The sequence below is a fragment of the Cimex lectularius genome, unplaced genomic scaffold, assembly GCF_000648675.2.
Source record: "Cimex lectularius strain Harlan isolate CLEC.00 unplaced genomic scaffold, Clec_2.1 scaffold10, whole genome shotgun sequence".
Taxonomy (NCBI): domain Eukaryota; kingdom Metazoa; phylum Arthropoda; class Insecta; order Hemiptera; family Cimicidae; genus Cimex; species Cimex lectularius.
In genome coordinates, this window is record NW_019392665.1 from 926,923 (window position 1) to 949,730 (window position 22,808).

Genomic DNA, 22,808 nt, shown 5'->3' on the forward strand with positions numbered 1-22,808 from the left:
CTGAAATGACGTCGTCCCACCTGACCATCGTGCTTGGACGTCAATGACGTCTCAAACCTGACACGGGTTCGCGTGACGTCATCAAATCTCACCATAGCTGAAATGACATCATCAAATCCCACCATAGCTGAAATGACGTCGTCCCACTTGACCATCGTGCTTGGACGTCAATGACGTCTTCAAACCTGACCAGGGTTCGCGTGACGTCATCAAATCTCACCACAGCTGTGACAACGTTCCCCACTCATTGAAACAACTCCTAACGTACTCATACACTGTGACGTCATCAGTGTACGTTCGGCAGGTTTTGCATACTTAAAGGAGGTTATAGAAAGATAATTCCCGGAATGCAGGTTATATAAAGGTTTCAGTTTGGAGGTGGAGTAGGACTTAGGAAAAAACAAACAAAAAAACAACTGAAATAATTTTTAACATTGTTTTCTTATTAATTATCCATCCAATTTCTCTCTCTCTTTCTCACTAGTTTATAATACAATGAAAGTTGATGGAAAGCTATTCAGTATTTTTCTTTCCTTTTTTTAGCACGTTCACATCATTCCTCTTATTATTTATTAATGAATTTATATATTTATATTAATCGTAAACTACTTACAGCCGATTTTTTGTATTTTTTTTATGTTTTTTACGTATAAATTGTTCTAATGATGCTTTTATGACTTATCTATTGCATTATAACCTAACTGGCGGGTCTTTGTATTTTTTTTATATAAATTAAGATTGAAAAAAAAAAAAAAAAAAGAAATAATACAACTACCTTCAACAAAAAGGATTTTTTTAAAGGAATAAAATATGTTAAAAAACAATAAAAATACATAAAATAAAATTGTAACATTTTTATATATATATTTTTAACGATAGACTTTATCGTTTGTAATATTATATTTTTTTAAATCATGTAAATATAAAACTTGATTTTTTGTTGTTGTAGAGTAGCATTTTTTTTAAATAAAAAAAAGAAAATTTACAAAATTTTGTACAAATTAAATTAATTTCTGTGCTGTTTGAATTTTGTCTTATTGCGGCGGAGGCGGCTGGCTGGGAGGCTGGCCAGCGGTGTTCATATACTGCGACGACATGAACGGCGGGTAATATGGCGTAGGGTAGTACGGGTCGAAGTTCCTCGACGATGCGACCGCGGCCGCCGTGAACGGGTTCGGCCCGGGGTACTCGTACGGCTTGTAGTAGTTGGACGTAGGGGGGTAGTAGTACGGCTGGAAACCCTTCTCCTGGCCTTTCATCTCGTCGGGGCGCTGGTCGTACGGCGGCGCCGGGTAGTCGGGCGGAGGATCGAACGACGTGCCGCTCCCACTCGTCGCGGGCCGGAACACGTCGGGGAAAGGGGCGCCGCTAACCGGCTGGGCGGGGTATTCCTTCCCTCTGGCCGCAGGCGACCCGTCTTCGTCCGAATCGCCGCTCTCCTCGAGGACGGTCGGCGCTTCCGGAACGCCCGGAATCCCAACGGGCCGTTTTCTTGTCACCGTCACCGTCACCGGTGGGCGCGTGACTGGCCCGACCGCCCTCACCGGACGGTGTGGCCTGTGCGGCGAAGGCCTCGTCGGTGTTATCGTAACGTTGTTATTCCTCAAATTTGGTAAAGACCCTCTCCCTCTAACATCCAACCCTATAAAACAAAAACAACTATATTTTTTTTTTAAATTCGGAAAAAAATGCGAGACCTTTTTTGGGCTGTAGTTGTTGCTGTTGCTGTTCCTTGTCTTTGACCTTGAACGCCGTCCTTATCGCGATGATCTTCCCGTTTTCGAGCTGCATGTAGATCCCCTTCGGCGATTTGAGCACCATCACCTTTTGCCCGGCTTTGAGGACGATGGATGACCGATCGGGCGCGTTTGTCGGTATGACGACGTCTAATGGACAGACGGCAGGCAGAAAATAGATGAGATATATAAATAAGAGATATTTTATAGTGCAAACTTACCTAGAGGGAGGGTCATCTCCTGCGCCGACATCCCTTGCCGCTGCCAGACTGACGCGGGGATCCAGCCTCGTTGACGGGGCCCGCCGTCCCTCACCAGTTGGCTGCTCAATTCGGACTGCATCGGCCTAACGCTCGCCATCGGCTTGTCCGGACCCCTTGAATAATATATACATATATTTTTTTTAATCTAAGGTTTTTTTTTGGTTGAGATGAAAAATTAGCCACGAGCGGGATTCGAGCCAATGACATTCGGCTCAATACACCGCTGCTCTAACCAATTGAGCTATCTTGACTTCGATGGTTGTGGGTTCGAATCTCACTCATGACACTAATTTTTCATCACAACCAAAAACCTTAGATTAATTAAAAATAATATAGTCAATTATGACCACTAAGCAAATATTGAATAATTTATATTATTTTTAAAAAAACTATTACTTTTAATAGCTACACGACTGTTTTACTTGTATAACCTCATGCTTTGTCATAACCTCTAAGTGGTCACAAAACAATAACCTCCAGACTGTTATATCATAACCTCCTGATGGTTATAACAATAAAACCTCATGTTGGAAATTTGTAAGTGAACTAAACAAAAAAAGTGAGCAGGTAAGTTGAATAAAAATAAAAATATACATATTAAAATTATGTTAGCGAAGCTTGCTGAACCATTCCCAATAATGGCAATGATACATTTTGTTAAGTGTGACTTGTTGAGAAAGTTCACCGGGGCCTGTGGAAGGCCTTGACAGATTTAGCGATCGACAAGCGTTCACTAATTATCAGGAAATTTAATTGATCTTGTTTAATGGAAGTAAATGAGAAAAAACTTATACCAGAGAACATAAGCGGCGTAAGGAAAGCACAAAAAGACTAAAATCACGCTGAGCCTAGGCCTGAACACCATTAGGAATTTCAATTACATCAATAAATGTAAAAATTCAAAAATAGAACTAAAGCTTTACCTTATTATCGCGCCCTGCGAGTTGACGGGATTATTGTAGTAAGGAGGGCGCGATGTGCTCGTGCTCGCTTGTTTCTCCAGTTCATAGCTCCTCTTCGCCAGCCTCTTCTCTGCCTGGGACAATTTCTTCTCTTTTCGATCGACGAGAAGGGATTCATGTTGAAATGGCTCCTGTAAAAACGTTCAAGATTTTGATTTTTTTTTTTTTTCAATTAATAAAAAAAAATCCAAATTTTCACCTTGCTAAGGAGCGACGAGTGCTTCTGAAGCACCTTCTGTATAACTACGTCGATATAGCTGTCCTGTAGGTCCGTGAAGTCCCTGAGCGTCTCATCTTCCTTGTCATCCCAACAGAGCGAAGTCACCTCCTTTATGCTCAGGTGGGCGTCGGGGTTGCACTCGTCAACCACCCTGTCGGACATTCCTGAGGAGAAAAACAAATCTTATATGTACAAGTATGAATAATTTAAATGTAAACTCTTCTAGAAAGAAACGTTTTGATCAATTACATCAATTAATTCTTATTCTAATGAAACCACAAATATGATATATAGGTATGAAATCACATACTTATCGGATGCCTAAAATTTCAATGTTTTGAAGAAAAAAAAAGCAGTAAGCCTTAATACAAGTTAAAATAAATAAAAAAATTAATTGTTGTTAATGTAAGGCCATGATTTATAAAGAATTTTTTACTTTTTGGTCTGCTATGCTGTAAATTTGGCTTGCCGAAACAGTAGGGGGGGGAGGGGTAAAGGAACATTTACAAAAACCTGAAATAGGTAGAAACGCCATAATTAAGAACAAAAGGTCATTTATTAAGTGGAAAATTCTCTTCAACGCAGACAAGTCTGATCAAGCCAAGGTTGACCATAAATTTACCTCACTTAATAGAATACAAAATAAAAAAATTCTAAAGAGTGATTCAGAACTGAACCGTGTATGACTTACTTCCTACAAATAATGCGCACATACGAAATTTTTGTCGTTACAAAATTTTTGCATAAACTTCTTTTTATTATTCTAATAACTTACTTATGAGATGCCTAAAAGCATTCTGACCACCCAAATTTCAAAGTTTTGAAAAAACTGTAAGACAACACAAGTTAAAATAAATTTTTAAAAAAAGCTGTTGTTAATGTACTGCGATGATTAAAGAATTTTGTACTTTTTTTTATGCTATGCTGTAAATTTGGCTTGGTAACAAATTAGGGGCGGGATGTTTCCAAAAACTTTGTATACTTGTGTAATGTAGACAATGTTTATAAATCCCAGTCCCTGAAGATGATCTCAATAAAGATTGAAATGTTGGCACAATGAAGAAAATGTTTTTCTAAACCTTCACCACACCAGACCTACATCTCGACCTCTAAATAGTCATTACACATTAACCAGTTTTCTATTAGCATTAGTGTTGCGTTAAATAACAAGTAATAATAATAATAAAAATGTTTACCTTGTTTGTTAATTTGCCGGTCATAGATTTTCTTCTCGAGACAATTATCCGTGACGAGGCGGTAGACGAAACAAGGCTTCTTCTGGCCATACCTGGAGAAAGTGGAAAGATCAGGATTTTTTTGCTGATCACTGTGTGTGAATTTCTTTTACCTGTAGACGCGGCACACAGCCTGGGTGTCGTGACAAGGGTTCCAGGAGGCATCAAACACGATGACGCGGTTGGCGCCGACGAGGTTGATCCCAAGCGAGCCGGCCCTCGTCGATACGAGGAAGAGGTGAAGGTTTGGATTTGAGTTGAACTCATTGATCAGCTTCTCCCTTTCTATTGCTGTCGTACTGCCGTCAAGTCCTGTCATTTAACAAAATAAACAAATAAATATTACATTAAAAAAAAAAAAAAAAAAACGCACGGTAATAGTTGATATTCTTCGCCCATTTTTCCGTCTTCCCGTAGACCTGCTGTTGTTGTAGTAGCTCCTCGATGAGGTTGAGCGTGAAGAGCGACTGCGAGAAGAGCAGTATACGATCTCCGAGCGCGATCGACTCTTCGAGTATGCAGAAAAACACTGCCATCTTCGCCGAAGAGTTTATATCACCTGGGACGTATCCTTTGAGCAGTTCTGTTGCCTATTTGATCAATTAATTATATTAAAAATAAATAAATTTATTTCATAATTTTAAAAAAAATTTACCCAGTCATAAGGAATTCCGGGTTCTTCTTTGGCCGGTTTGTGCACTGGAGGCGCGGCTTCCAGTTTCTTGGGCGACTCCTCTTCCTTTTTGTCTTTAGAGGGTGCACCATCGTCTTTCGTCTTGCCACCCTCTTCTTTGTCCCACTGTTCGAAAAGCCGTTTTTCCGTCTCGGCCTTGTCATACGGCACCTTGTCGTCCTTGTCTATCGGGTCCGTCTGGCACGACATTCCCCTTTTCTCCTTTTGCTCCGTCTTACCGAGGCCGGAAGGCCCGGCCTGAGGGCCATACGAGTACGAGTTCTGGAAATTCGCAAAGTCGGGGAAGTTCTGGTTGTAGTACTGGCCCTGATGGTAGAAATCACCCCTTCTCTTGTCATTTTCGGCCTGGTAGTCGACCTGGTACGAATCGTGGTAGCCGTCCGGCTTTGTACCGCCATCTGCCTTTTGTGTCATCTGCGTACCTTGGCTCTGCTGGTTTGTTTGTGCCAACCCTTGGGGTACGTTCTGCTGATGAGATGCGTGTAATGGCATCCCTTGATTCAACTGATTCGTTGGATTCTGGTGGAACTGCAAACCTTGATTTGGTGCGCCCATTGGGCTTTGGTGCATCTGCATGCTTTGATTTGGCCCAACCGATCCACTCGTAGCCATCTGCATACCTTGACTGTTTGAACTTGTATTCATCGGGACACTTTGGTGCATCTGCATGCTTTGATTTGGCGCAACAGATGAGCTTGAAGTCATCGGCATATTTTGATGCATCTGCATACTTTGATTGTTTGAATTTGTATTCATCGGGACGCTTTGGTGCATCTGTATGCTTTGATTTGGCGCAACAGATGAGCTTGAAGTCATCGGCATATTTTGATGCATCTGCATACTTTGATTGTTTGAACTTGTATTCATTGGGACGTTTTGGTGCATCTGCATACTTTGATTCGGTGTGATGGATGCGTTTGAAGTCATCGGCATACTTTGATGAATTTGCATGCCTTGATTGTTTGTAGACAAACTTTGGTGCATTAACATACCTTGATTTGGTGCAATAGATGCACTTGATGTCATCGGTACACCTTGATTGTTTGGATTATTGTTTGCAGGCATGCTTTGGTGCATTTGCATATTTTGATTGCTCGGAGTGTTGTTTACTGGCACACTTTGGTGCATATGCATAATTTGATTTGGCGCAATTGATGCGCTTGAAGTAATCGGCATGCCCTGATGCATTTGCATATTCTGACCAGATGTGTTGTTTCCATTTTGGTGCAACATACTTTGACCAGGTAGGTTACCACTTTGGTGCATTAAGGTTTGATTGTTTGGATTGCTGTTCGGCACCATGGCTTGCATTTGCAAACTTTGGTTGCCAATTTGATTCAGCACGTTCGACTGATTTGCATTCATCGGTACATTTTGGTTCAGAGCATTTGCTGACATAGGCATACTTTCGTGAATATGCATGCCTTGATTTGACATGTTCTGGTGCAACTGCATGCCCTGGTTGTTTGACGGCATGTTCACATGGATTTGCATGCTCTGATTCGGAGTGATGGCCGTGCTCGAATTATTCTGCTGCATCTGCATCCCTTGATTCGTCGGGTTTGAAGTCATAGGTATGCTTTGGTGAGCCAGCACGTTTTGATTCGGTGGGACTGACGCACTCGAGGTCATTGGCATGCCTTGATTGTTGCTCAACATGTTCATCTGCATAGATTGATTTGGCGCGTTGCCAGACATCGGCATGTTCTGATGCATCTGCACAGTTTGATTCAGCGTGTTACCGGATATAGGCATATTTTGGTGCATCTGCATCACTTGACCAGAAGAGTCGGGCATATTTTGGTGCATCATTTGGTTCGGAGTGTTCACGGTCGTATTCATCATATGAACATTCTGGTGAGCCTGCACTGACTGATTCGGCGTTCCCTGCACGGCCTGATGAATTTGAACTTGGTTCTGAGTGTTCGCACCGTTTATCGGCACGCCTTGATGGTGGATGTTCTGAGCCAATCCCTGTGTACTGTTTATCTGATGATGACCCATGTGCATCTGTGAACCCGGGCTGGCTTGATGGTGCGCCATTTGATGTCCACCTTGACTTGTCGAATTCTGGCTACCGGTTTGATCTAACATCTGGTTTTGCACCGTGGGATTATTCGCCGGCAGGTGCTGAACCTGCGCAGGTGCCGGTTGCTGTTGATTCCCGTAGCCAATCTGATTATGCTTATGAACAGCCATGTTTTGCATGTCTATCTGATTCTGACTGCCCTGATAACCTGATGCTTGCTGATACGCTGAATGATTCTGCATACCCGAATTCCCTGGCATGTTAAGCCCACTGCCCATCATCTGAACGTTCTGCATATCCTGATTTTGTTCATTGACCGGATTTTGCATCATGTCTTGCTCGTACTGGCCTCTCTGATTGCATTTGATCTCGTCCTTCTGATAGCCAAAATTCTGCTGCATCTCCCTCTGCTGACCCATTAGGCCCGTATCAAAATTCATACCTACCTGGTTCTCACGTTTCTTGTCGGTGCAGTAATCCCCACTGAAGGCGTCGTTCCTATAATACTCGTCCTGCATGAACGAGTCTTTCTTCTCCTGGCTTGCCTTCTTTCCAGGCGATTTCTTCTTATCGCCTTGGAACTCGTCGTACTCCTGGTTCCAGTTAAAACTCGACTGGTTCCTGCTTCCGAAATTCTGGCCAAACTGGTTGAAATCAAACCCACCTTGGAACGGCGCCCTTTCCTCGTACTGATTCTGGTACGAAGACTGGTTAAAGACTACCTCGCCACCACTTAAACCCCTGCAGAACGTCTGTTTAAGTACGTCTTCTTTCTTCTCTTCTTTTTTGATGTTCTTAAAATCAATTTCTGTTCCCGGTTCCGTTTTGACCTGCCTACCTTGATAATTATAATTATAACCTTGCCCTTGAGGTGACTGTTGTTGCTGTTGCTGCTGCTGATAATAATTATTATTATAATTGTACTCATTGTTATAATTGTAATTGCTTTCATTATAGTTGTAATTGTTATAGTTGTAATTGTAATTCTGATAGTTGTAGTTTGAAGAAGTTGGCGCAGAAGACGTAGGCGGCTGTTCGAAATTGCGAGAATTATTGTTGTACTGTTGGTAGTAGTTGAAGCCGTCGAACGTATTCGACTCCTCGGTTTTCACCTCGACTTGTGACTGCGAAGTCGTAGGAGGGACGGCGGCGACAACAGGGGATTTCATTGGTACGGCGACCGCCTGGGCTTTCTTGCCCCCTTTGCCCTTCTTGTCCGATTTGCGGCCTCGCGGCGACAACGTTGGCTGCGCCGCTTCCTGGCCGGCGGCACGCTGCGCCATGACTGCCGTCTCATCTATGTCCAGATCTTGAAGCTCGTCCATCTCTCTCTTTTTGAGGAAGTTGTAAAGTATGTCAGGATGGTTCCATATCTGCAAAGGAAAAAGCAGCATTTAAAATCTGGGGGAGAATCAGTTCAACGACTTAGCCTACCTTACAACAGACAGCAAATGCTTTTAACGGGTTCGGCACGGCCTTAGTTCTAACAACCTCATTCATAAAAGTGTCATACAACTTCCTTTGAAATGGAGTCATCCTAACTAACAAAACGTACTCTTCCTTCTGCGGCAGTGTGTTCCTAAGCACAGAATGACTCCTCCTAAAAGAAAAAGACAATTTTTTTGTTTTTAACTGGTCAAAAGTAATTTTTAGTATCAGTCAGTGTTACACCTAAACATTAAAACTTAGTATTTACCTTAATTTATTTACCTTGCTTATTGGAAACTCCAGATTCTATCTGGCCCTACAGTTTTTGCCCCCCCCCCCCCAAGCTGGGTTGGGAAACGGGTATGTATAAAAGAAGATGATTTGAAAAGGAAAGGCAATCGACTTGAGAAAACAGTCAGCAGCTCACAGAGACACGATATCGACTGTCCTGGGCCGAGACGAATCGAATAGAGTAAACTGTCAAAGTAGGAGGAATCGGATGTCGAGAGCATCAGAAGCAGTAAGCAGTGGACATGAGGAAAGACTCCGTCAGCCATAGTCAAGTTGAGGAGTCAACTGGACAACTTATCCAAGTCAAGTCGAAGACCCATCCCAATCGAGGACTTACTCAACCCAAGGACTCTTCCCAGTCAAGGACACTAGAAGGCGCTTGAAAAAGTTCCTGGAAGGAAGTGTTAGCTACTGTTGACGAGCATTGTTTCGAGTAAGTTCTATTGCGAATAAGCTAATCCCGGTTTCTGGTTGACTTGACTTGATCGTTTGACTTGTTTGTTACAATATTAAGATGAGTCAGTGTAATAAATGTTTACGAATATCCCTTCAATTGGGCTAGTTTTGGTGCTATCTCCTATATTAAAAGGAATTAAGCGCGTACAATGAATGTCCTCATATTGCTTAGTGATAAAACAGAAGAGTGTCTCTGCCCGCTTACAATAGTTTAAAAATTCCCCTTAAGGTGGCCATTCACGATCGCTCCTAGCAGTCCAAACGGAGCGACGCCATTCCAAAAACCACGTCAATGGCAAAACTGAACTGGCGTGCCCGGCTGTGCCGAATATTCAACCAGTCCAAACTCCATCGCGCCACGCCAAATATCTACGGCGTGACAACGGCATGGCGCGTTCATGAATGGGAAAACCTGGCGTGGAGGGTGGGGATTTTGGCGTGCTGGCCTGGTCCAGAATGGGAAAACCCTCGTTTTTTTGGCGCAGTCTCCGTCTTTCTGTCACTGAGCAAACATCTCTGTCGTACATTCTCAAAAAGTCAAAAACGTTTATTCTTTATTGGTAATGACATCCAATCGAGATTTTATTGTTGAGGTGATTGGATTGTATGAAAGTTTACCATGTTTATGAAAGTGGTGGACAATGATTATATTACCACGACAGAAATAAAAGAAATTCGATCCTCAACCAGTTCGACAGGTCAACGTTTTCAAAACAAACGATACAAATGCAATGAGAGATGCGGTATTGATAACCCCTAACAATGATCAGAAATCGTAGTAGAGAACTTAAGTTCTTTGTAGTTCATCCTGTAGCGAGAAATCGTAATGTGGTTGCCAACCTTTCATGTAGTGATGATTTTTCTCATGACTGTTGTTTTCTAATAAAGGGGGTAACAAGCTGGAGTAAATATAAATAAGACGTTAATCTTTTTTTCATAAGGTTTTGGCTGAAATTAAAAAATAGTGTCTCGAGGGGATTCGAATCCACGACATTCGGCTAAATACGCCGCTGCGCTAACCACTTGAGCTATCCTGACTTCGATAGTTCGATCCACTCGGGCACCAACTCCCCATCTCAACCTACAACCTTTCAAATTTTCTCTCTTTTTGCCATTATTTGGTGTCGGAGAAGATCGAAGTCATGATAGCTCAAGTGGTAGAGCAGCCGAAGGCCATGGATTCAGATCCCGCTCGTGGCACTAGCCATTTCAACCAAAACCTTATAAAAAAGATTAAATAATTGAAAGAAGTAATTTGGTCAATAGAACACTAACTATAATGAATAAATAAGACTTTCATTCATCCTTAAATAGTTCCTTCAATCAGCGGGTTCAAGGGAAATATCTTTCATCAAATTGATGTGGGTATTAAAGCTTCTGTTCAGGAGCCACTTCTTACACCATTTCCTCTTCAATTTTTTGCTTTTAATATGTAAATAAACAGAAGAGTAGCACAAGAGATCGTCATCCATTTTGAGAAGGTAATTCACTGGTTGACGTTCGGAGCGACTCGCTGTGGAGCGGTCGTGAATGCCCCCTCAAATTTCAGGCACTCCAAATGGAGCTGTACGGCTTGGCGCTGTTCCATTTGGAGTGATCGTGAATGGCCACCTTTACTCAATTTAAAAATGTCCCTTAGGGGGCACAACCTATAGAAAAACTTGATTAAGAATAGATTATGCACGCTTGATATACTGAGAAACTGCTCAATGTATCTCACATAATAGAAGCTTGTCATGCCTTGGCTCCTTACAGAGAGCATGTTGGGCATGCTGCCTAGTTTAAGAATGATTCTCAGGCACAGTTGCCAATTTGCCTCGCTTTTTAGAAGTTGTATGGGTTTTTGTACAGTATATAAATATATTTTATATGTTTTGCGGTTATGTGTTTGTATATATTAGTGTGAGTGGTGAGAGGTTGATGGTAAAATATAGTGTCACCATCACCCCTGCAACAGTGTGTAGGTTGATGGAGGAATATCGATTACTCCACCGACTAATCAGAATGAATGTAATGTACATAAGTGTGAATGTATTTATTTGTGCAAGAGTATTATAGATGTTAAGTTAATTTTAAATTCGATTATATTTTATTTGCGTTGGGTGCTTAAAATGGCCTAGTTGTCGAAAGCACATATTGGCTGGAAATCAATGACCTCCTGAGCATCTGGCTTAAGGGAAATGCTAGCAAGTCGCTGGGGGTAGGTGAACTCCCCAGACGTTAACAGACGTGAACTCCCATCAGGGGAGTGACAATCCTGAGGTAGAGACCGTAGAGTCACCACATCAAGGGAGTGACAACCCTGAGGTATAGCCATAGGGTCACCACATCAGGGGAATGACAACCCTGAGGTTTGGACCGTAGGGTCGCCACATCAGGGGAATGACAACCCTGAGGTTTGGACCGTAGGGTCGCCACATCAGGGGGAATGACAACCCTGAGGTTTGGACCGTAGGGTCGCCACATCAGGGGAATGACAACCCTGAGGTTTGGACCGTAGGGTCGCCACATCAGGGGAATGACAACCCTGAGGTATAGCCATAGGGTCACCACATCAGGGGAATGACAACCCTGAGGTTTGGACCGTAGGGTCGCCACATCAGGGGAATGACAACCCTGAGGTTTGGACCGTAGGGTCGCCACATCAGGGGAATGACAACCCTGAGGTTTGGACCGTAGGGTCGCCACATCAGGGGAATGACAACCCTTCAGTACAATGTACCAACTTTTTTTAAATTGTAGACTGTCTAAAAAGTGTCAAAAAAGTTTTATTACTACCTTTGTACAAAACCTTCGAGGAGAGAGTGAAGAACATGAGCTCGATAGCGCATCAGCCTGATGTCCTGTGGTGTCGAATCTATACACTGCCCATTCTGTATCGGCCTTTCGAACATGTTGCTGAATTCGGTCTTTGTCCCGAGGTAATTCGGACGGACGAAATCGACCATGCACCTGCGCACGCCAATGGAATCAGAAATTGAAAATTGTACGAAAATTTTATTAAAGTTTTACCAGTATTCCAGTAGGTTGTTTTGCAACGGATAGCCCGTAAGGACGATTCGACGCTTTGTCCTGATCTGCTTCAGAGCGTGCGAAATAGAAGCGTGTGAGTTTTTTATACGATGCCCCTCGTCACATATCACCAGATCTGGGCCGGGTTTGACCAAAGCGTCATGCATTTCTACAAAACAAAATATTATAAAGACGAAATTAAATTAATAGGTGATTTTTTTATAAGGCCTTACGTTCAATTAGTGGTTTGTTTTTTTCATCTTCCATGTCTTCATCTGGAGGGCGTTTTTTGCCCTTTCGTACTCGGCCGGAACGTTTCAATGACAACTGCCTGTACATCTCGTAACCGATGAGCAGTACACCTCCTTCTCTCTGCCACTCGGCAACGACCTGTTGAAAAAAATAACAGACATTAGGTCTGCAACGTTGGAAGAAAAAATCGTAAAATACCTTAGATCTTGAAACAATCGTTTTGTGGAAGTCGTTCAGAACGAATATACGAAAGTCCCTCGTCCTGACCTCACCCTGGGCTGCGAGCGGGGAATTTGTCGCATCCATCGGCAGCCATATGTTGAACTCGGCGACCCAGTTTTGAAGTGTGTTTATCGGCATGATGCACATTACGGTTCTCGCTGTTGTCTCCCTCAGAAAGACATCGCAGAATGAGACGACCTGAAGTGTCTTCCCGAGGCCCATTGAATGCGCGAGTATGCAGCCGAATCCAGTGGAATTTTTGAACCTTTCAACACTTTCCACTACGTTGTCGAAAAGAAACCTCACACCTCCAATCTTAATTATTTAAGAAAAAAAAAATAAATAAATTTTGTTTCATTTTTATTTTTATTTTTTTAATTACTTGATGAGGTTTGATTATCCGGGCGATTTGTGGAGCAAGGAAGATCTCGGGCTCGCCCTCCTGCTTGCCGACGTTGATAAGGACACGGCCTTGTTCGTCCGGCGTGTTGAAAAGGTCATTCGTGTGCATGCCAGAGTTTGTAGGGTCGACGTCGGCCTCCTCTTCGTCGTCCGATGGGTCTGAGAGGACGATGCAGTCATCGTCATCGGATAGCCGGGTCACTGCTTCAGAGGGCCGCTCCTCTCGTGCCTCCCCTCGTTCTTCATCATCGTCCGATGACGATATCGTAACGACATCTGGTGCACGTGTATCTTTTTTTTTATGGGTACATAACATACAACGATGATTGTTGATGGTGGCGATGGGTGAAATAAACAAAAACCAAAAAAATAAATAAAATAAATAAATAAATAAAATAAAATAAAACTCATTCAACAAAAACATAAAAAATAAAGTGATACTATAAAAATTTATATAAATAATAATTAGGATGAAGGAAATGATTTTTCATGGGATAAGTTTATGTTTAAGTAATCTAGCATAGTTTTACCTTTTTTTTCTTTAGCGAAAGGAGTCGATTTGACAGGAGCGATGGTTACACTCGGTGTGACCATGTGCTTGCTACCGAGCGTCCTCATTAGGCCTGGCTTGGTGTTGGAAGGAGGCGACTGTGACCTATCGCCCCTTATCGCATCTAGCACCTGCAAAATGACATGCATTAACTCACATAATACAACTAGGGTAGTTTAAGCAGCTCACCTTTTTGTCCAGGACCTGCGGTGGAGCATCGGATCCGAGTTTAACGAGCGATACTGAACCACTCGGTTTGACGGGCACCGAAGCCTGCGCACCGAACGCGGCCGACTTACCCTTCAGCACAGACATCGACGTGTTACCCTGAAGGAGCGAAATGACGCGGGACTGCGTCTTGTGATTCTGCCTGTTGATCTGCATCTGCCTTTGCACCTAGAATTTAATGAAAGGACATAATTTTTAATATGAAATTGAAATAGCTGTTACCATCATCTAATGATATATAAAAAGTGAACATTTATAATATTTAGATGATTTAAAGTTAAAAGCTTTTTTTTTTTTTTTTACACTGTTGATGTACCAAATCAAAGATGGCCAACACAACATCCTTGACATACCGAAATAAATAAATAAGCAATACTTTAGTTAATAAATAATTTGTTAAAATAAGGGTTGTAGAGAAACAAAAATTGAATAATTTTATAAAGAAAAATAATAAAATAGTAAAAATAGTGATTTTAAAATCAACATGACTGTCACAACAACATTAAAATAACACGAGGGGTACCTTATAATACGATATAATTATATTACAACAATAGCAAATATAAAATGAGAATTTTTTAAAAATTATTTACAACTAGAAAATTTAAAATGATCAGAAATCAATTACAAATCTAATTTTATGAAGGAATAAAAAATAATTTGGTCTTAAAAATCAAGATGGCAGTGGCAACTGAATTTAGAAAATACAAACTAACAGGTAAACATTTTAATGTTTACTATATATTATTATTGATAACAAAAATATTAATTGGGGTAAAAAAGGTTTAACTCACATCTCTGAGATATTTCTGTTGATCTTGCACCCTACGCAGACGCTCCATCTCCTGCCGTTGCGCCGCGAGAGTCGCCTCGTCGAGTTGGTTTTCATCCATGACTTCGCGAATGTTCCGCCTCATGTTCAAAGCTTTTTTTTTATCAGTCTCATTGTCCTCGTCTGTGAAAAAGATTTTTTTTTATTGTGAAAAGTTAGACAAAGCTGCTGTGTTTATTCATAATAATGTGAATTACCTTGTTTCTTCTTTTTCAATCCGACTTCGGATTCCAAATCAGAGTCTTGTTTCCTCTTTGTTGATTCATCGTCGTGTTCAGGTACTTCTTTTTCGTCGTGATCCTTCGCCGTACTGTCTTCCTCGCTCTGGAGGAAAAAAAATTATGAGTTTTTTTGTTAAAGGAATGAACAAATAGAACTTACAGTTGGATCTTGGGCCATGTCTTGTTCCATGGGTTCTTCTTTGATATTGCGAAGCAGCTCAGAACTGTCCATGACGCTCGCTACCTCGCCACTGGCGTTCTCAAGGCTTTCAAGCACCTCATGCTCTTCGACCGGGACTCCGTCAATGTCCGCACTTTCGTGGCACGGAATGCTCTCATCCATGTTTTCAACCTGGTCGGATGGATTGGCGCCATCTTGAACCGGGTCATCTGCCTTGTAGGCTTCCCCATCTTCCTCCTCGTCTTCCTCCTCAACGTCGTCCTCCTCCTCTTCTTCATCTTCGAGCCCCGTGTGCGATTCAGGTGCCATATCATCCTTGGGCACCACCCTCTGGATGGTGACATCACCAATTCTTGTTACATACCTATCCATATCTGGTAAAAAAAAACCTTTGTTAAAAAAAAAAAAAAAAAAACATTTATTCGTATTATTATAAGATAATATTGAAAGCCGGTCATCATCTTAGAATAAGTAAGGAATAACTGCTACAATAAGTAAAAAAATAGTTCTAAGGATTGTCAAAAATATGTAATTAAGGCAATAAATCTGACGGGTCGCCCACCTTACTTGGGATCAGTTTGTCACACAGTTCATCCAGCCATAGGACACCATAAATTTGTGGTCACATCAGCCAGGTGGGTGATGTACATCTTCGGCAGGTGTCCAGCATCATGGGACCAGGAGGGTACATTATGGAACTCTCGGCATTCTATCTTATTCGAATCGTGTCATTGTGCGACGTCATGAGAGCTAAGAGATTTAGAAATCACTCAAAAAAGCAAAGGAATTGCTCTCTCTCAGCAGGCAGAATTTGAGAAAAAATATAGGCCTCTCTACCGGCCATTGTCCTCTTAACTATGACCTTAAAAAGATGGGCACAAACATAAACATGTTCAAGGTTTGGTGGACAGGAGATCCACTAAGAGGTACCGGCACAACTGGAAGTGTTGTTAAACCTCCCCCACCACTTCAAATTTTAATTCAAGGAGAAGCCAGAGCAGCTGCCTAGCGATTAAACACTGCACCAGAGAAATAAAAAGCCTAGGAATACATACCTGTAAAATACCCTTCTTTTCTGACAGTCAGGCAGTACTAAGGGCCCTAGACGGTGCGAGCAAGATCCTACACTAATTAGCTGCTGACAAAGCTATGGAGGCTGATAACGTGAAGCTGGCCAGTGAGTTATAAAAAACAGGGGAGCACAATAGATCTATTCAGGTCGAGGTGCAGAAGGCCTTGTCACCACCTCTTTTACCCCTATCCTTAGGTGAAGAGGTACCAATGAGAGTACTTAGTCTTAAGATGGGCCCAGCGAAGATTCGCCGAATCCCGATAAGTTCGGACAGGTGGTCGCTTATTCGCTGAACAACAATATTTGGTGCTCGCCATCCTTGGCTATTTTCTGATTTTCTCATCCACTTCAAAGTGCACGAATATATTATATTTCAATTCACTAGTTTCGTTAGTTGAAAAATGGCAAAATGGAGGGAAAATTCAAAAGGTGTGGTTGAGATGGGAAGTTGATGTCCGAGTGGATCGAGGTCACGATAGCTCAAGTGGTAGAGCAGCAGCGTATCAAGCCGAAGATCGTGGGTTCAAATCCTGCTCGTGCCAATGACTTTTTTATCTCAACTGAAAACCTTAATTAATTGTAATGTATTATATATTCATCAAGTAGCCAAACTCAAACTCAGTTATAATTTACTTTTACTTATTTTTTAATAATAAATTATTCATAACTAATATAGATGTGTTGATGAAATAAAAACATAGTTTAATTTCTGTTGGACCAACTTAACAGTCTTGGAGTTCCTCGATCTGAACCAAAAATTTGAAACACTTCTCTTCTGAACAACAAAAATTGTAACGAGGTTTTCGATGCATGGAACAACAGGACACTCTGTGACTGTAAAACAGTTACCATGATCGTTGGTAGGTTGAGGGCTCACACGGCACTTAGTGAATATTCGCTCTTTCTGCACAAACTGGGTGATTCAACAAACCTCGCACGCCCCAAGACAACCATCTCGAGTCTTAGCGAACATTCAGGGGCAATCGGCATTCGACGAACACCGGATGCCTGGAGCCAACTTTATATGGATTCTGGTCATTACACAAGAAGAGGGAATAATTTGTTTACAAAGCAACTTTTTTTGTTTTTTTATAATGTTGTTTTAATTTAACAGTTTAATCTTTTATTTAGTTATATCTTATATTTTTCTTTTAAAATATCCAGTAAACAACTTTTTTTAAAAAATTATAGCGACTAAGTATTTACTAAAAAAAAAAAAAAAAAACTTTTTTTGCCTCAGTGTATAGGTTGCAAGGAAAGGATTTTTATAATTTTTAATCAACCCCCAACATTAAAAAAAAAATAAACTTTAAAAAATAAATAAAAATAAACATGTCTTAATATATTCTCGTTATATTACAGGGTGTCGCGAGCATCATCCGTTCTCGTCCTGTCCGCACACAAGAGGGCGGCGAGGAAGAAATGAGGCGAAATCAAGACAAAAGGTAAAAAAAGCCACCCCCGCGGGAGGGGTGAAAACGTTAAAACACTAAGCATTTGAATCGATATACGTCCTCTTGTGAAGGGGGCGGGAGCGGCAGCACGCCGTTATTGATGGAGGCGGGCGCGGGCGCGGATCCCGGTGAATAACTGACGGGCCCGCCCCCGCCGAGACCCGTTTATAAGTGTTATTAAGCCGCCCTCTTCCCCGTTTTGATGCCGCTATCGGATCAATAAGATACTTTTTATTCCAAAGCTTTAATTGCATTTTTTATCTTTCATAAATCCCTGTTTTGATTTTGTCCAATAAAAGTAATAATAATAGTAAAATTGTAATAGACGAAAAAATCGACAAGAATAAACAAAACTGATAAAACTTTTCTATTTCAAAATGGCGGTTTAAACTTTTTTTACAATTTACTATTATTTAATTTGGATTATCCATCCGTATTTTTGTTGTAAATGGAAATCCGCGTAATGGTAGTCATAACACTAAAAAAAAATTCTCCCGATCATTCGTTCTGTAAGTCATTCATTCTCTTACCAGCTCAGTCGTTCAATTATCTCCCTCGTTCTTCCACTCACACGTTCTACAGTTATCGTTCAATCCTCCACTTGTTCATTCACTCGCTCGTCCCCTTTATCTGATACACGCCAAGGAATATTTTCTCATTCGCTCACTCTAATCATACGCTGTACAAACGCAAAGTCCGCCGATAAAACATTCGTTCTTTCCATTCGCTTTCACTCGAACTTAGAGCTTTTAGCTCATAGCGAGTCGTACAACGCTCAACCAGACATATTCATTCATACACTCGGTTCATTTGCTCGCTTATACTCATTCATTCTCTTATTTAACCACACAATCACACTGCCGGTCATTAATTTATTTACTTATTAATTCATTCATATATTCACTTTTTTCAATCATTCATACATTCACTTCATTACACATATGTTCAGGCATATTTCCTCATTCATTCGTTCATTTATTCACTCATTCATTCTCTTATTTAACCACACAATCACACTGGCGGTTATTAATTTATTTACTTATTATTTCACTCATGCACTCACTTTTTTCAATCATTCATACATTCACTTCATTACACATATGTTCGGGAATATTTCCTCATTCATTCGCTCATTTATTCACTCATTCATTCTCTTATTTAACCACACAATCACACTGGCGGTTATTAATTTATTTACTTATTATTTCACTCATGCACTCACTTTTTTCAATCATTCATACCTTCACTTCATTACACATATGTTCTGGCATATTTCCTCATTCATTCGCTCATTTATTCACTCATTCATTCTCTTATTTAACCACACAATCACACTGACGGCTTATAATTTATTTACTCATTAATTCACTCAAACACTCTCTTTTTTTCAGTCATTCATACATTCACTTCATTACACATATGTTCAGGCATTTATCTCATTCATTCACTCGGTCATTTGCTCATTTATACTCTAATTCATTCTCTTATTTAGACACACAATCATACTGTCAGCTTATAATATATTTACTTATTAATTCACTCATACACTCACTTTTTTCATTCGTTCATTCACTACACTACACATTGGCTTAGGCATATTTTCTCATTCATTCATTCAGTCATTTTCTCATTTATACTCACATTCATTCTCTAATTTAACCACACAATCACATTGTCGTTCATTAATTTAATTACTTATCAATTCACTCATACACTCACTTTTTTCAATCATTCATACATTCACTTCATTACACATATGTTCTGGCATATTTTCTCATTCATTCACTCATCTATCCGCTCATTTGTATGATCTTTAGTTTATTCATTCAATCAGTCAGCGTTCACTTCTTCACTCATTAATCATTCACGATTTATTCACAAATTAGGTTAGTTATTATTCATTCATTTTACACATAAGTTCACTTTTTCAATCATTCATGCAAAATATTGGTCACCTGTATGTTCATTTAATTGTTTTAATCAACGAGTTGCAAACTCTTAGAGTTACAGTCCGATCACTTTCACATTCACTCTGTCAGTCACTGACTAGACTAAACATTCCTTAGTCAATTTTACACACACCCTCTCATTCTTTCATTTTTAATCATACATTCATTAAGCAAATTATACACTATCTCATCCAGGCATATGTTCTCATTTATGCCCCCTGGAGAGACCGACTCATTCTGTCAAATGTTCATTCATTGGCACTGTATCCCATACTGAGCTCATTCATTCGGTATGTCATGGGACATTCAGTCGCACCCACAAATTGAACTGCCTGCCACTTATTCAATAGTATTGAATCTATTCTAACAAACAATAGAATTACCTATTATTATCAATTATTATTTTTGATTGATCAAATATTATGATTATGAAGGTAATAAAATAATCTGATGTTTACAGGGCCCCCACCAAATATGCATATAACAAATTTGGCAACACTGTATCCCATACTGAGCTCATTCATTTGATCTGTCGCACCCACCAATACAATCTGTCACTCATTCAATAGTAATTTATAACAAACAATATAATTACATTTATTATTATTTTTGATTGATCAAATACGATCATTATGAAAGTAATAAAATAATCTGATGTTTAGAGGGCCCCCAAAAATATGTACATAAAAAAAATTGGCAACACTGTATTTTATATACATATACAATTGGCAACACTGTCCCATACAGAGCTAATTCGTTTGGTATGTTGTGAGACATTCAGTCACTCTCATTAACTCGATCTGCCACTCATTCAATAGTAATTTATAATTATTTAGAAATTGTGAGATGGGGTCACGATTTCTGAATAATTGTCGATTAACGGTCACTAATCACCACACACGTAATTTATAATAAACAATATAACTAAAACTATATTTAAAACGCCCTTAAAAATTAATAACAATAGTAATAATAACTGAAACTATAATTATTTTGGATTGATCAAATATGATCATTAGGAAAGTAATAGAATAATCTGATGTTTATAGGCCCCCCCCCAAAAAAAATATGTATATTAAAAAAATTGGCAACACTGTATCCCATCCTGAGCTCATTCATTTGGTATGTCGTGAGACATTCAGTCGCACTCACCAACTCGATGTGTCACTCATTCAATAGTAATTTATAATACACAATACAACTAAAACTATAATTATTTTGGATTGATCAAATATAATCATTAGGAAAGTAATAAAATAATCTGATGTTTATAGGCCCCCAAAAAAATATATGTATATTAAAAAAATTGGCAACACTGTATCCCATGCTGACCCCATTCATTCACTCTATCGTGAGACATTCAGTCGCACTCACCAACTCGACCTGCCACTTATTCAATAGTAATTTATACTAAACAATATAATTGTATCTATTAATATTTTAGATCGATGAACTATGACTATTATGAAAGTAATAAAACAATCTGATGTTAACAAAGCCTCCCCCCCCAAAAAAAAAATGGCATCACTATCCCAAAATGTAATTATGGTTTATCATGATATTTTTATCTACATATTCATACATATTTTTATTTTAAAATAATATTATCCTAACTGAAAGACAGAAGTAAGATTTACGGTAAATTTCTTGTGAAGACATATCTGTCAGGTTTGTCAGATTTGGCAATCAATGGATTAAAAGAAAAAACAAATGATTACAGGACTATTGTCAAATGTCAACACTGACAAACATTCAACAACAGTTATTCAGAAACATCAAAACAAAGGTTCAACAAACAAAAATTTTTGAACTTCAATAGATTTTTTTTTATGCGGTGTCCGACGATACATAGTTTCATTTCTGACAGCTTTCAGCAATGACAAAACTGTCCGATGGATTACAGAAAAAAAAACTCAGTTCAATCAGAAGCAAACTTTTCTTATAACGAAACATCCAACAAACTTTTATATTATTGGGATGATTTAATTGTTCCATCCGAACATCGTTTCAGACAAGTGATAAAGCCAGTTAGTACGATTTCTGTCGATTACCACTGGCAAACCCTGTCGCTTGCAGTCCCAACTTCTCAAGTAATGCACTTTTGACTTCCAATGGTTTACTTCAGACATCAGACCTGTAGCATATCCCACCAATCGACTGTCAGTGAAGAACCTGTCAATCCTTTCATGTTTAAGTCTTGTAATAATCGTCAAGTTTTATTCGGTCAACCATGTCGGGCTATGAAGATGTGACGGTTTTACATAGTGTTTATTGTTTGAACAATGAATGATTTGTGTTTATCTTTTTTTTTCTTGTTGATTTCGAAGAGGAAACGTGAAAAAAGCTTCGGTCGATGCTTTGTCCAAAAACTGCCCTGATGTTCGTTTTAAACACGGAGAGGTTATAAACTTTGACCCCTGACTTGGAGGCGGCTACGGAGGGAAAAATACTTGGAAACAGAAGGTGAAATTGTTGATTCTGAACTCACCTTAGTTGGAAACGACTCGGGGAGGGCTAGTCTTAATAGAGTTCGCGTCGGCCTTTTTCCCGTTCCATTTCGAAGTAAATCGGTGTCCGAAGGTATCGGCTCGCCCTTCCGGGTCGTCGAGGCGACGCTTGTCGCCCTGGCCGGCTCGGGGTCCGTCGAGATGGTACAAACGTCCCTGTCCTGGTGTCGCCGGATCGGTGTCGTCTCGACCCCCCGCCTATCACATCACAGGGTCGAAACGGGTCCGGTCTTAAAACGGGATGACGTCCGTCAGGCGCGGGACCGAGATGGATATCCTTCGAAATGACCGTCGCGAATTCGGATCCGAGTCAACAAAATCAACAAAACACGGAGCCCAGGTTCCTGACTACAGTACGACAGTGTCGCCAACTTGACGGCTCCCCCCCTTTAAAAAAAAACAACTCACCGACTGACCTGTCACAAGAACAAAGAAAACCTTCAAAACGTACGACAAAATTAAAAACAATAAAAATCTAAAAATAAATCAGTCCGTAATGCAAAAACAATAAAAACGATAAAATCGGCCAGAGGGCAAATTATAAAGTAGAACCCCTAAGTCAAGAACAGGCGCACCCCCCACCATTTTTAATTTTAAAAGTCAATCATTACT

General features: G+C 40.2%; 1 protein-coding gene across 2 annotated transcripts; it reads right to left on the reverse strand.

Moving 5' to 3' along the window:
• Positions 1-422: 422 nt before the first annotated feature.
• On the reverse strand, positions 423-22,619 carry LOC106667310. Of its 2 annotated transcripts, none has more exons than XM_014395181.2 (21): positions 22,178-22,619; positions 15,194-15,588; positions 15,010-15,136; positions 14,775-14,935; positions 13,942-14,148; positions 13,733-13,883; positions 13,183-13,478; positions 12,777-13,115; positions 12,560-12,716; positions 12,327-12,495; positions 12,093-12,266; positions 8,574-8,739; positions 5,072-8,512; positions 4,790-5,006; positions 4,530-4,728; positions 4,378-4,469; positions 3,161-3,345; positions 2,923-3,092; positions 1,958-2,112; positions 1,698-1,886; positions 423-1,642 (listed from the first exon to the last, which is right to left on the reverse strand). In XM_014395181.2, exons 2-21 carry the CDS (start codon positions 15,584-15,586, stop codon positions 1,035-1,037), a joined length of 7,596 nt encoding a protein of 2,531 aa, XP_014250667.1. In that variant the 5' UTR covers positions 15,587-15,588; positions 22,178-22,619; the 3' UTR covers positions 423-1,034. The 2 variants fall into 2 exon arrangements, with proteins under 2 accessions (XP_014250667.1, XP_014250666.1); XM_014395180.2 differs by having other exon boundaries at positions 13,183-13,493; positions 22,178-22,618.
• Positions 22,620-22,808: the final 189 nt, after the last annotated feature.